The following is a 14,014-nucleotide window of genomic DNA, read 5'->3' on the forward strand; positions in this document are numbered from 1 at the left end:
CTGCTAGGTTCCGCGCGAAGTCTCGAGGACCCTCGCGAGAGTCCGCCCGAGGGCTCAGGGCCTGGCAACGGCGGGAGCGCGTCCCCAGCAACGCGCTGGGCTGAGTCACTGGGTTTGGGCCGCAGCTGGGCGTCATCCACAAGCTAGGTTTCCACGACGCCCGTGAACGCGTTCGTTGCGGGACGTGTCTTGTTTATTGCGGGTCTTCCCCACTAGAACTTAAGGTCCATGGAAGTGGGAGGAACTGTTTCCATCCACTTCTTACTTACTGTACATGCGTACGGGTCCTACAGTGCATAATTTCAGTGAGTGAGTGACGGGAGGGGCCGGAAAGATATACACCGCGACGTTTTCCAAATTAGATTCAAATTCAGGCTGAGGCTCTGCCACTGGGCCCACCCCACCCCACCCCCACCCCCGCCCATCTTTGAAGATTCCTCCCACCTGAGGCTGGAAGATAGCTGGGTTTCCACAAACACTCAGAAGAAACAAAAGTAGGGAAGAGAACATGTTCCAGCTGGGTCCAAAGTTTTGAAATCAGCAAGTCTCCCCTTCACAAAAACTAACTGGTCTGCCTGAAGAGGCCTTGTCCTTGTGATGAGGAAAAACTAGAAACCTTTGCCAGAGGTTTCCAGACACGCACTGCAGAAAAAAAAAGCCATCAGGTTCCTTTCCTAAGCTCTTGCTCTGAAAACTGCTAACCGCTTTAAGATTTTCAAAGCGAATTTCCGATCCCTCCTCCCACCCAATTACCTACATGCAAGGTGCTGTCTTTACACACCATTTGTTGTCTTTTTTCTACACTCTCAACTTTAGCATCTTCCTAAATAGTGGTTTTGCAGGAGGTCATGTTTTTCCATCAGTTTTGGGATGGAGAAGAATCTTCTCTCCCTGGAGAGCTTCCTTGGGAGCAGGGTGTGAATGATGAAACAAGGCTCAGGTGGGAGACAAAGGTGCCTCTGTAGCTGGGCTTGCTTAGGCTCCGGCACCCACACAGGGGCATGCATGTGAGAGCCACAGCGACGAGCCTGGGGGGGCTTCCTGTTTGCCCACCCAAGCCCTGATCGTTCCTGGAAGGGAACAGCCCTTTGGAGGGACTGTGTTGCACAGGGCCGTGATTTATTTATTGCAGCCCTGAGGCCTTTGTGAGGTCTGGTGGTGTCACTGTGCCCGGGCAGACAAGAGCCTGAGCCTCTGTGTCAGAAACCTCTGGCCTGATAGGGGTCTTCTCCCCTAAGATGGGGTCCTCCCAGAGGGGTTTTGGCAGGTGAGACAGTGCAGCTGGGTAGCACAATGGGGTAATGATAATTATTTAACACTTACTTTGCAGACCCAATACGCTAGGTGCCTCATGCTGACTGGCTTTTTGCTTTAGGAGTCTGGCTGGGAGTCCTGAATTAAATAAATGCATTAACAATAATTCCTTTCAACAAAAAGGGCAAGAATAGGAGGGTTAGCTCAGGATAATGAGACAGGGTATTCATCTGTCACAAATCAACAGCACGGCGTGGTTTATCAGTGTGCACTGCAGAGATGAATAGTTCAGGGAGGCCTTGCTGCCAGCTCTCTGGGCTCCCAATAAGACCCACAGCGACCTGTGCTTTTCATATTTGAGTTCAGATTTTTAGAAAAGAGCCTTTTCTTCACATGGGTGGCTTGAGATACTTTTATTCAGCATCAAGCTGTGCATCTCGGAAATCCAGATAAATGGCATCTGAGTTTCCTGTAAAATCAAAGACCAAATGTTAATACATACAAATCCACTGACCTATGTCTAATACCTGGCTCTTTCTAACACCCACGTACCTGGTCATCCAGGTAAACTGCCTCAGACCACAGCAGCAACTCGATGGAGGCCTGGATGTTCGGATAACACAGTGCTTAAGAAGCCTAGACTCTCTTTTAGAGATAAACAGTGAAGTATTTACAAATGAAATGACATAATATATATAGGATTTGCTTCAAAACAACCCAGCAGTGGAGGGAGGCATTGAAAGAAAAATCAGGATCAGCCATGAGTTGGTAATCGTTGAATCTCGATGATGGTTCACGTAGGTTAACTGTGCTATTCTCTCTACTTTTGTTTGAAAATGGATTTTTTCCTTTTTTATTTTAGTTTAATTTTATTTTTTAATTGAAGTATAGTTGATTTACATGAAAATGTTTTTAATGAAAAGTTAAAAATAAGCACTGGCCTCTGGAGTCAGATCACCTGCTGTTTACCAGCTGGGATGCCCTTGACAAGACTCCGTCTGTATCCATTTATTCATATGTCAAATGGGGATAATTAATAAACACCAATACTGTTACAGTTAGTATGGCTGTGTGACAGCTTGCCCCCAAATGAAATACAGTGACGACATTTTTTTTTTAATAAGTTTATTTATTTGTTTATTTATTTTTGGTTGCGTTGGGTCTTCATTGCTGCATGCGGGCTTTCTCTGGTTGTGGCGAGCGGGGGGCTACTCTTCATTGCAGTGCGCAGGCTTCTCATTACGGTGGCTTCTCTTGTTGTGGAGCACGGGCTATAGAGCACAGGCTCAGTAGTTGTGGCGCACGGGCTTTGTTGCTCCACGGCATGTGGGATCTTCCCGGACCAGGGCTCGAACCTGTGTCTCCTGCATTGGCAGGCGGATTCTTAGCCACCGCGCCACCAGGGAAGCCCGACAACATCTGTTTTGCCCATGAATCTGCAACTTGGCTGGGACTCGGTGGGGACAGCCCACCTTGGTTCTACGTATTACCCCCTGGGGGTGGCTCAAAGGCAGGCTCTCATGCCTGGCTACTGGCTGAGACCTTATGTCTGGTTCATTGGCTATTGTGGGCCAGAAAACACTCAAGTGGCCCCTCAAATGGCCTGGGCTTTCTCACACAGGGTGGCCGGGTTCCAGGGGAGCCTTCGGAAAAAGCTGAATCCTACTTAAGACCCAGCCTTGGAAGTCACATGGCATCAACCTGCCACAGTCCATTGGCCAGAGCAGCCACAAGCTTGCCCAGGTTCAAGCAGAAGGGGCACAGACAGGGAATGTCTTGACGGAAGCAGAAGGTTCTGGAAGACACGGGGAATCAGAAATACTGCTCTGACCATTTTGAGACAATACAAACTTCCACCCCAGCTGAGTCTGAGCAGCCAGTGCCCACCTACTGTCCTGACCTCCTTATGTCCCCACCACCCACCCTGTAGCTCAGCTTTGTCCCCAAGGGGCTGACCTGCCTCTTGGAGTGGCACAGAGTGCAAACTGCAGCGGCTTGTCCTCGTGGGTCATGAGATCATTTTAGCAGTTTTTGTTTTTGTTTGTTTTGTAAACTAAAGAAAAATGGGAACTATTAGCCTGCCTCACTGACTGACCGTTTCAAAGTCCATGCGCTCCGTGTGACTGGAGCTGGACCAGGTGAGACCCTTGGTTGGCTGAAGCTGTATGGACAACCTGCCTCTGGGAGGGTGCCTTTCCTGCAAACACCAAGTTCATACCTCCCTCCTCTGCGGATTTTTCCACGCCCAGCTGGGAACAAACTCTGTCTCCCTGATGCTCTTCTTTGGTTTGTTTTGTCTTTGTGCAGACCATGGGCTTGCATTTGGATCTCCTGGATTCCAGCGCCCGGCTGTGGCACCTTGGTCGGCTGCCTACCCTGTGTTCAGCTTCACCTGGAAAATCAGGATCCCGTCTTCTAAGGATTCCCCGGGAGAATTAATGCACCAAGGGCCTGGCACAAAGCCGCATTCCAGGGCCTCGTGCAGGGTCCAGCATCTGGAAGTGGGGCTCCATCGAACCGTTTGGTGCTCTCAGCACGCCCAGACCCTGCCTGCCTTCCTTCTCCTGACCTCCCTTCCCCCCGCCCCTGCCCCCAGCCTAGCCCTTAAACGCTCTCGCCGCCACCCCCACCCCCCCCCCCGCCCCCTCGCCGTGCCTCTCCATAGCATTTATCACAATCTGCAATTCTTGGCTTAAGGGCCCTAGGGTGTTAGGCCCGCCCCTCCATACCCCGCAGAGCGCCGGCACGTAGTTGGCCGCCCACAAATTTGCGGGGGAGAACAAACGGACGGAAGCCGGCGCGGCTGCTGAATGAGGGCCCGCGCAGGGGCCGCAGGGGCCGGGCTAGCACTGGGGGACGCGGCCAGGTCGGGGTGGGTCTGCAGGAGCGTGTAGCCTCCGCGTGGGAGGGGTCCTCAGGGGCAGGGGCCGGCAGGGGGCGCGCGCGGGGCGGGGCGGGGCCGCACCTGTGCTGCGGGGCCAGGGAAGGAGAACGGGGTGGCGGGGGGGGGGGGGGGAACAGGGCCCCGGAGCAGCTGCGCGCCCCGCCCCGCGGGCTCCTCCCCGCCGCCGCGGCCCCCCGGCTGCTGCCCCAATGCGCTGCGCCGGGAGCCGGGGCCGAGTCGCCGCCGCAGCTGCAGGGGCGCCCGGGCCGGGTGACGCCGCCGCCGCGCGCGCCCCTCCCAGGCCCTGCCGGCCGCATGGAGCCCCCGGAGGGCGCCAGCCCGGGAGGTGAGTGCGGCCCCAGCCCCCGGGAGCCCACGAGCTGCGCCTTCCTCGCAGCGGCCCGCAGCCCCTTCCCCCTGGGCCCACACATCGGCCACGCCCCGGGGCCGTGAAGACCCACCGGCAGCTCCGAGTCCCCCTGCGCCGTGCCGAAGTGGGGGGGAGCCTCGTGCGCCGCGCCCGGGAAGACGAGCGGGGGCACCGCCCGGAACGGCCCCCGCGCTGGGCGGGGGGGCGCACGGATCGCGTCCCCGCCCCCTCGTCCTCCGCGCTCCCGACCCGGGCAGCGGTGCCTGGCGCGCTCCTGAGTGGTTGGCCCAGAGCTTGGTCCTGAGCCCCCTCCCAGCGGAGTCGGGTATCTGGAAGATGGGGCGTGCCAGGGCCAGAGTCGGGATCCAGGTCAGCGAGGCGTGGGGGGGGATGCTGCCCTCCTAGCTGCGCGTCTGCTTTGTTCGGCCCAGCCGAGCCTCCCTGGGGGTAGGGCGGGGAGGCCGCGGCCGGGATCCTCGGGGCACCAGGCTGAGATAGGGGCTCGGAGCGGGGGGGTGCACCTGGCGCCGCCTGCGGGGGCTCCCACGCCGGCAGGGGTTGCTGGCTGCCGGGCTGAGGCCCAGGAGCTCACACATCTGGGAGGGCAGGTGTGCACGGAGTGACCCCTCCTCACGGCCCCTGCCAGCTGTCGGGACGGTAGAGATGTACCGGGGGTCTCTCCCCTTGGAGTCTGGCCCTACTCTGGCCCTGGCCTGGCGGGAGGGAAACCTTTCCTAGGACAGGTTCCTAGGAACCTCCCAGGAACCTTTCAGGAGGGGTTTCCTGTGCCATCAGCCTCGGAACTTGGATGCAAAGTGCCGGGCTCCTCCACCCACCCAGCCAGGCCCCAGATGCACCCGGGGTTTCCTGGAGGTCCCATCCCAAGGAGCCACTCCCTGACCACATAGGGGTCCGCTGGGGGTCCCCTAGCCACACCAGTGGCCTGCTCTGGAGACCAAAATGCTGGCCCTGGAGGTGTCCTGAAGCAGTGGGCCCACCTACTGCTCTGTCTGCAGGCTGAGTTGGGCAGGTGCATTCCAGACGGCTGTCTAGGGGCCCATGTCACGCTTCCTCCAAGCACCACCAGAGACACTCAGGGGCTAGTGGGTGTGGGTTTTCTTTGTTTTGTTGTTTGTGGGAGGGATCCAGCTTTTTCTTCCCATTGGCAGTACGAGGACCCCGGGGCCTCCGGGTGGCGGCTTTGCGAGGATTTGATGGGGCAGGTTTGGAGAGCAAGGGCTGGGGATGCCGGCAAAGCAGCCAGGCCCCTCTGAGCTCCGTGTCCCCTTCTCTCAGTGGAGACCCCCCCTTGCCTGCAGAGAGAGGGAGCAGAGGGCAGGCCTGAGGGAGGGGAGCTTAACGACCCTTCCGTTTCTGAACGTCACTTACTGGAGCCCCAGAGACCTAACTCATTCAGTGCTCAGACATGTTATTTACCAGGGACCTCCTCTGTGCAGGCACCGTGGTGGGGCTGGGCCACAGCAGCGGGAGGTGGGCTTCACACGCTTCTTACCCCATAGCCACGTCCTGCCCACATGGGGGCGTCACGCATGGGTAGCTGTGACTGTCATTTTCTGAGTTCGCTGACTTTTTGGAACTTACTCTGGAGAGAGGGGCACACACACAAGTAGAGAGAGCAGTATGGTAAAGCGCCCCCCGCCCCTCACCCCGTGCTACCGGCCGGCTGCTCACCCACCTGCACCCACCTTCCTTCAGTAGTAATTTGTAGCCAATCTAGACATATTGTTTCATCCTTAAGTATCTCTGAAATTAGCTCTAAAAGATAAGGTTTTTTATAATTAAAACAGCATTTTTGCACCTAAACGAATTAACAGTAATTTCTTAATATCAAAGTGCACAGACATGGAGGGGAGAGGACAGGGTGCGCTTCTCGAAGGTGCCTTTGGGAGACCAAGTCTCTAGCCCACCTACCTCCAAGTCTGTCCGACTGGGAGAGAGAGGCCTGGGCCCTGCCCTGTGGGGGCTGAGCCTAGACGGGGCCCACCCGGCATCCTCAAAATGCTCCAAGGAGGAGCACTGACTCCAGGGACAGGGACTGGGGAAATGGGGGACAGTGCCCATCCCTCCCTCCCTGCAGCCATGCTGGTTTTTATGCTATTCATTCATTCACTTCATTATTTCACTCATTCGTGTTGGGTATGTGCAGAGCACCTCCTCCATGCTTGGGGCAAAACCCTGGGCACACAGCAGGGAACTTGAGATTTGGGCCAAGTTCTTGGCACGAATGTGCTGGAAAATAGGTCAGCAGCGTAGCACAGGGTAACACTATCATATCCGTTCATACCAGGCCCTGGGCCCCCACTTCCAGCCTCCCCACGCAGGTGCTGCTTCCGCGGGGCAGGGCAGCAGGCCCCCTGCAGGGGCCAGGGGCTTCACTCCCTCACTGGGGGCTCTGCCAGGCTGCCAGTCCTCTGCTGACCCTGGGGCATCAGAAACACCGCTCACCTTTGCCCTGGCCTGGGCAACCCTGGGGTCTGCTGAACCCACCCAGCCTACGGCTTGGCCAGGCTACCAAGGACCCCTGCCCTTGTGCCTGCCTGTGTGATCGGTCACTCCTCTGCTTCACACCCCAGGAAGAGCAGTGGGTCTCACTCGGGAAGAATTTCTCCCTTCCTCCTACAAGGGCTTATCGAGAGGGTATCAGACAGACCCAGGTGATTCCTAGCACAGCCGCTTAGTGACTCTGGGGTGGGGTCTTGGGCTCATTCATTCAACCAGCATTTACGGTGCACCTACTGTGCACGAGGACCAAGCAAAGGTCCTGCTTCCTTCACATCCTTCCAGCCAAAAGATCAGTGTCCTTGATGCCAAAAGTTGCATCTTCTGCCTTTTCTTCCCCCCTTGCACAGCTTTGACACAGGCCAGGACACCAGGATTTACAAAATAAAGACCAGACCACTGCCAAAGGGAGCTGAAAAGAATAAAAAAGTAGACATAAGGTGACTTTAAAAGTTCACCATTACCATACTCCATTGGCTCTGTGACACCATCGACTAGACGGTTTGCTGTTTCAGGGATGCTGAAATTTGATAAAATGTGCTTCTTACAATGAGTACAAAAGGCCACTGTGCCCGTAGGGGCTGGAGATCTGTCCTGGGCTGTCTGGGACCCCTGGATCCTAGGATCTATAATGAGGCGTATCTGCATACCCAGCCCCCTGACCCAAGGCTGGATGGGGAAGACGTCCTGCTTCCTTGCCCTGCCCCCATCTCAGCACCTGTGGACTTCCTCCTTCCCACCTGGACTGCGTCCCATCCCATAAACATGCAGGTAGAGTCTGTCCCACTCAGCTCGGAACCCTCCCAGCTCATTCAGAGAGCAGCCAGAGGTGTCTCCCCACGGGTGTCCCCCTGCCCCTGCCATTCCTCAGAGGCAGCCACGCTCCCCTCAGGGCCTTTGATGGTGCTGTCTCCCCAGTTATCACCCAGCTCCCACCCTCCTTCAGACCTGTCCCCAAAGCGGGACCACAGCGCCCAGGGCTCCCCAGCCCTGCCCCACCTCGAGGGCAGGAATCACCTATTTTGTTCATCCGGGTCCCGCTCAGGAAATCTACCGGATGCACAGGCGAATAGCGCTTTCTTTTCTAGGTAAGGTGAGAGAGGCCCGTTATGAGCAGAGACCCCCGCCTCTGCCCCACCTTTTATGCTAAGTCCCCTTCCACCTGGTCAGGGCCTAGCTTCCCTGTGGGCGCAAGGTCAGGGTCTCCCCTCCCTCTGCTGGCCGGCAGGTGGTGGCTGAGAGCTCCCGCTCAACAAGCTGAGCCCCTCGGTGTTACTGGACAAGACCCACTGTCCCTTCCTCGTAGCTGGTTGTGACATTAGCTGAAAAACATATTGCTGGAACTCTGCCTGGCACAGAAAACCATGAGCCACTGTCATTCTTCTTGTTATTAACCCAGAGCCACCTGCCCCATTGGGAGGCTCCAGAGGAATGGCAGCACCTAGCCGGAGCCCCCAGCCAGCCAGTCACCCACCACGATGGGACACGTGTGGAAGCAGAGCAGGACACTCCAGGCACGCGTGCGCCCTTGGGGAGGGGGACCCGGGCCGCTGTGCCACCCCCCCTTGAGGAAGCAGAACACTGTCCTGCAGAGGAAAGGTCCCCAAGGGCTTCCTGGCCCTTCGACCTCAGCAGGGATTCTGAGGTTCGGGAGAGGTTCCCCGCTCACCCCAGCTCCCGTGCCCTCTGGTCGGGAAGGTGTCCTTGCTGGGCTGGGCGGGCCGGGACACCAGGGGGTGTAACCCTACCCTCCAAGGATGCTCAGACACCACGTTCCAAATGCGGCAGCAAGGTGGAAACCAGATCCCCAGCCCCAGTCCAGTGGGCCAGCCCTGGGCCCTGAGTGATGACACGGCACAGGGCAGAGCCAGGCAGGCCCCGCCAGTCAGCAGGCCCACCTGCCCTCAGCCATGCTTCCCAGGGAGCGGTTCCATCCTAGAAGCCAGGGGCGACCCAGCCAGCTCTGCAGCTGCAAATCCCACCCAGCCGGGGATCCTCCAGACCCGCGCGGCCCGCCAGGCTGCTGGCCACACAGGCCCACCCCTCACTGGCAGCTGTCGGCACTGGGCCCCCCTGGTGGGCCCCCCCTTGGCAGCTGCTCCTGTGGCTTCGTCCACACCCAGCTCTCGGCGCTGGACCCCCGGGATGGCCGGCCACACTGCTGGGGGAGCGGGAGGGCATTCCTCACTCTTTACTGAGCACCTGTTCAGCTGGGGGTCCCCCAGCTGGGGGCAGGTGGGGTCTCTGTCGGGGGGGGGCTCAGGAGAGAGCAGCAGTGGGGACGCCAGGGAGCCAAGGGGTCCCGTCGCCTCAGGGCACGTGCCTGCCAGATGACCGGGACCCCTGGCCATGTGGGGCGGAGGGCCCTGGAACACTCTGGAGGAGCTGGTAGGAGGTGTGACGGAGCAGTGTCTGCCCTGGTGACAGCAAGCATTCTGTGGGGTGGAGGGCCCACCCCTGAGTGGCACAGTCTCCACCAAGCAGATCCCCAAGGGGCCTCGCCTCTCACCCAACAAAAAATTACATGAAATGAGCCATTACATAAAAGCAAGAATTGCATAGAAAAAACCCTGGAGTAACATTCCCAGTCCGGAGGCATGGTCGGTGGGGAGGGGTTGTTGCGTCCACCGTCCGGGAATCGTTTTATGTGAGAACGTGTTCCGTGGATTCAAACACAACACGGGACAGACAGGTGAGCTGGGGCCGTTCTGGATTAAAGGGCGCCAAAGGGCAAGGAAATGCACAACCGCCCACCCGACCCTAGGTTGGACCAAAAAGTAGAGACAGGTGACCGTATTGGTGTCTTGGGGGCTCCGACAGGACCAGCAAGTGTCCCCGCGAGACCTGTGGTCATTCCTGCTCAAGTAGTCAGGGCAAAGGGTCTGGAAATCAGGGTTACGGGGAAGGGCAGCATCCTCGGAGAAGCCCTCTGCCCCTTGTCTGGCTTCCTGACCCAAGGTCACCCCTGGCCACTGCGGTCACTGCCCAGAGCCTCAAGGGAAGGCTCAATGGGCCAGGTTCTCAAGTCCTCCCAGCCTGCGTCCTGGGGGTGGCGGTGGGAGACCACAGTCCCCTCCTGGGTAACGCCTTCTCTGTTGCAGGGGTAGTTAAGGAGGTCGAGGTGCCAAGGGCTGCCCTGGGCACCCCCGTTCCTGAGACAGGGACCGGCAGCCACTCACCTGTGGCCGAGGAGGAGGTGGGCGTCCCAGTACCGGCACCGGGTCTCCTGCAGGTCACGGAGAGGCGGCGTAAGTACCGCCCACCTGTCCCGGCGTGCTCCCCGGGACCAGGGGCGGGTCCCTGGGCCTCGGGTGCGCCCCGGGGAGCAGGCGCCAGGGATGGGTCAGCCCCTCCTCGTTCCCACCGCACTGGCCTTCACCTGGCCCCGCTGACACGCCCCTCTGCCCACAGAGCCCCTGAGCAGCGTCTCCTCCCTGGAGGTGCACTTCGACCTCCTGGACCTCACCGAGCTGACCGACATGTCCGACCAGGAGCTGGCCGAGGTCTTTGCCGACTCAGATGACGAGAACCTGGCCAGCGACTCACCCGCAGGTGGGGCTGCTGCCGGGGTCTGGAGGGGGTCCTGGGGCCTCAGGCCACCCAGCACGGCTCCCTGGAGACCCACTGTGGAAAATGATTTCCTTTCTGACGCGTGTTTAAGTGTTTGTCGACACGGCACCATCTCACTCACCATTTCTGCACTTCACACACCTGTCTGCCAACTCAAAGGGATTTTTCTACCCCTCCTTAATTTCACTTTTCAAATGCCAACGTAAGGCCACAGCCACAGTCCCACTGAAAGCAGAATTCACTACTCGGGTTTAATCCCAAGTAGGCAGAGCACAAAGGGGGTGGTGTTCACCAGTCCTGGCCCCTCCTCAGCTCAGTTCCCGGGAAGCGCTGGAGCCCGCAGGCCGCAGGAACGGCTCGGGAGCCGCCGGGGGTATGGGGGCCCAGGGACCTTCCCCCCTCTCAGCTCACTGCCCATGCAGGCAGGGGGGCGGTGAGGGGGTGGCACCTGCTCCGGGCCAGGCTCACCCCCAGGGCAGGCGCCTCAGCTGCATGGGGACCCTCCTGGGGACAACAGGAAAGCCCCTGGCCGGGCTGCACCCAGACCCACGTGTACACATTGCTGGTGCCCAGGGGTCCCCAACATGTGGCCCAACCCCGTGCTGGAGGCACACACGGGCCCAGCCCAGTAGCTGAAGGAGTGACCTGGGACCCCAAGCCATACTGACCCCAGCCCGTGTTCCCACCAGGCCTACACCCGCTGCCCAGGGCCGGCTGTCTGCGCTCCCCCTCCTGGACACGCACCAGGGCCGAGAAGAACCGTGAGAAGCAGCCCTTCGGCGACCCTGAGCGGCAGCCTGCCGTTGTGGACACGTTTCTCACCGTGGAGAGGCCCAAGGAGGACTAGGCCGGCTGGCCCGGGGCCGAGGCGGGGCAGGTCCGGGCAGCCGTGGCCCCGTGGACGCTGCCTGCCCCACTTGGCGCCTCCGCATAAGCACAGCCCAGTGGCCTTACGTCCAGCTCTTCCTGGTCCCTGGATCAGGGACCAGGCCCAGGGATGAGATGAGACTTCTGTCTGTAGGAATGGTGTTCTCGTCTGTCACTAGACTCCCGGGTAGGGGTGCGGTGAGCAGGGACCTGCCCGTGAGAGGCGCTCTGCAACCCCCTGGGGGTCTCGGGGGTCCAGTCTTGAACGGCAGTGCCAAGCTCCAGCCCGCGGGACACCCTGCTGCCCCAACCGCCTTGATTCCAACCCTGCCCCCCTCCTGCCGCCCAGGAAGTGTCAGCACCAGAGCCCCCAGACCCTAATACCCTGCTTGCCGTGGTCCCTGCCTGAGAGCCAGACCCACCTCCTGAGCTCGGAACACCAAATATGTCACGACTGCCTCAGACCGCCAGGCAGGGCAGGGGCAGGCGAGGTTCGCCCTCCCCCTGTCCTTGCCATGACAGTCCCCGCGGCCCACCAGACACAGGCACACACAGGCACGCACACGCGTGCAGCAGCCCGAGGGGCACGGGGACGTGAGGGGACCTGGGCACAGCGCCTGGCCCCCAATTCAGGGGCGCCAGGCTCGGCTGCTCCGGACGCTGCTTACCTACTAAGGGACAGAACCGGCTTCCAGTCACACAGCGAGTCCAAGAACAGTTTTAAAACAAACGTGTAAGCTTGCTTTTAGTCCCCAAGGCCACCTGCCCTGACCCCTTCTCCACTGACACATTTCTGGGGAAGGAAAACAGGCCTGGGCACATGCTGGGCCCACTGGGCGTGGCTACAGCACGTCCCGCCAGGAAAAGGGTCGCCCTCTGCACCAGGAGGGGCACGTGAGGGGCAGCAACACGGAGGTGTCTTCCAGACACAACCAAGAATTTCACTTAAAAGGGATCCTGTGAGGGCAGCCGCGCCCCCCGCCCCCCAGGTCTTCCCCCCCGCCGAGTTCCCGTCCTTCTTGCTACGGCTTCTGCAGATCTCATTTCCAAACAGCAGGATTAAAACAGCACCCTGTCCTAAGTCTCGCTGACCAGTCTCTTCCTTTCCAGCTGACGTGGGAGCTCAGGCGTGCGGGCCGGGGGTGGCTGCTCTAGGGGCCTCCAGGAGCTCCGCGCTCTGGTCCTCCCCCAGCTAAAGCCACTGGGGGTTCCACTGTGACACACCCTGGGCTCTTATTTGGGTCACGTTTCAGGGCCAAGCGCCCTGGCTCCCAAGGCGTTAAAGAAGCGAAGACCCTGCCCCCACAAGCCCAGGCCGGAAGAGGCAGAGGTGCTCCCGAGAGGCTCTTCCCAGCCTGGGGCAGGTTCCTGGGGAGGCAGCCGCCAGGTAGGGCCCGCCTGTGAGCAGAAGACCAGGGATGAAGCCTAAACCCTGACCGTTTTAACCACCATGAGATGCAGGCCGTGTGCCCCGTGCCGGGCGGTTCCTCCTGCGGGGCTGAGCCTCCCTAACCCGAGATCCTTGGCCAGGCCTCGGCCCAGGTGGTGCAATGGCCCAGACGGGGTGCGAGGTGAAGGGGGAGCTGAGGAGACTGGAGGGGGTGCGGGCACGGGGCACGCAGGCAGGGGCGCTGTCACCAGGGGAGTGCCCTGGACCCGGGGGGGGGCTGCACCCAGTCTCCCAAGGAACAGAGCCCCAGGCTCGGGATGACGTGGGTCCTTCCTGGGGTCAAGGAGGGCACCCCACCTCCATCAGAAGGAGCCCCAGGACAGGCCCCTGCAGGACGCCAAGCAGCTCAACACACGGAGGCTGAGCGTTCGAGGCTGCGTCACAGGGCGAGCCCCCGAGATCTCAGAAATTCAGCAATACACGTTTCACAAACAACAAAGTTGAAAGTGTTTGTCCCAAGTTGGAAACTCTATTTTTGAGGCAAATATACCAAAAGATTTGGAAAATTTCATCCCCGAGGCCCAGCGTGTGGCCACGGCCGAGACAGCAGCGGCGGGCACGTGGGGCGGTGCCCCTGCTCCCGCAGTCAGCCCGCGTCGCCCACCCCAAGGCAGCAGCTGCTGCTACTGTCACCGTTCTGACGACTCCGACGCCCTGGCCGTGTTCTGGGGACCCGCGGGGCCATTTCCACTAACCCCGACTCCCCGGGGGCTGGGCCCTGGTCTCGCTCCAGGACCAACCGGGGAATGGAAGACTCAGCCCTAGAGCTGCGCTACGACCCCCGGTGGCTGTCCTCCCACGTGGAGCAACCCAGAGCCCCCTCTCCTGGACCCTAACAACACGGGCCACAAGGAACGCAGCTACCCGGAGACGCACGGTTGGCAAGGCCCCTACCCTGAGAACAGGGGCGGCTCCGCTGGGGTACCCCTCAGGTTCAGACCCCCCCCAGACGCCCCGCCTGTGGAAGTGGCGCGGCCCCTCCGTAAGGACTAACTGGTATCCCACCACCCTAACAGCTACTCGCTTGACGCCTGGCTAGCATTCTCCTTTCCTCAGTTCTGAACCTCTCGCCACGGACAGACCTTGAGGATTTCTGAAC

General features: G+C 59.9%; 1 protein-coding gene across 1 annotated transcript; it reads left to right on the forward strand.

Moving 5' to 3' along the window:
* The first annotated feature begins 4,419 nt into the window (after positions 1-4,419).
* DBNDD1 (dysbindin domain containing 1) lies at positions 4,420-12,529 on the forward strand. The gene is made up of 4 exons (XM_061173399.1): positions 4,420-4,484; positions 10,130-10,276; positions 10,440-10,580; positions 11,288-12,529. The coding sequence occupies exons 1-4, from the start codon at positions 4,454-4,456 to the stop codon at positions 11,443-11,445; spliced, it is 477 nt and encodes a 158-aa protein (XP_061029382.1). The 5' UTR covers positions 4,420-4,453; the 3' UTR covers positions 11,446-12,529.
* Positions 12,530-14,014: the final 1,485 nt, after the last annotated feature.

Source organism: Eubalaena glacialis, chromosome 18 (assembly GCF_028564815.1).
Source record: "Eubalaena glacialis isolate mEubGla1 chromosome 18, mEubGla1.1.hap2.+ XY, whole genome shotgun sequence".
NCBI lineage: Eukaryota > Metazoa > Chordata > Mammalia > Artiodactyla > Balaenidae > Eubalaena > Eubalaena glacialis.

What these genes read in the sequence shown, in the direction of transcription:
- DBNDD1 (XM_061173399.1), top strand. Translation starts at nt 4,454, where the DNA reads ATGGAGCCCCCGGAGGGCGCCAGCCCGGGAG. An exon ending in GGAGGGCGCCAGCCCGGGAG is followed by an intron (nt 4,485 to 10,129) that starts GTGAGTGCGGCC and finishes TCTCTGTTGCAG; the next exon opens with GGGTAGTTAAGGAGGTCGAG. An exon ending in GCAGGTCACGGAGAGGCGGC is followed by an intron (nt 10,277 to 10,439) that starts GTAAGTACCGCC and finishes CTCTGCCCACAG; the next exon opens with AGCCCCTGAGCAGCGTCTCC.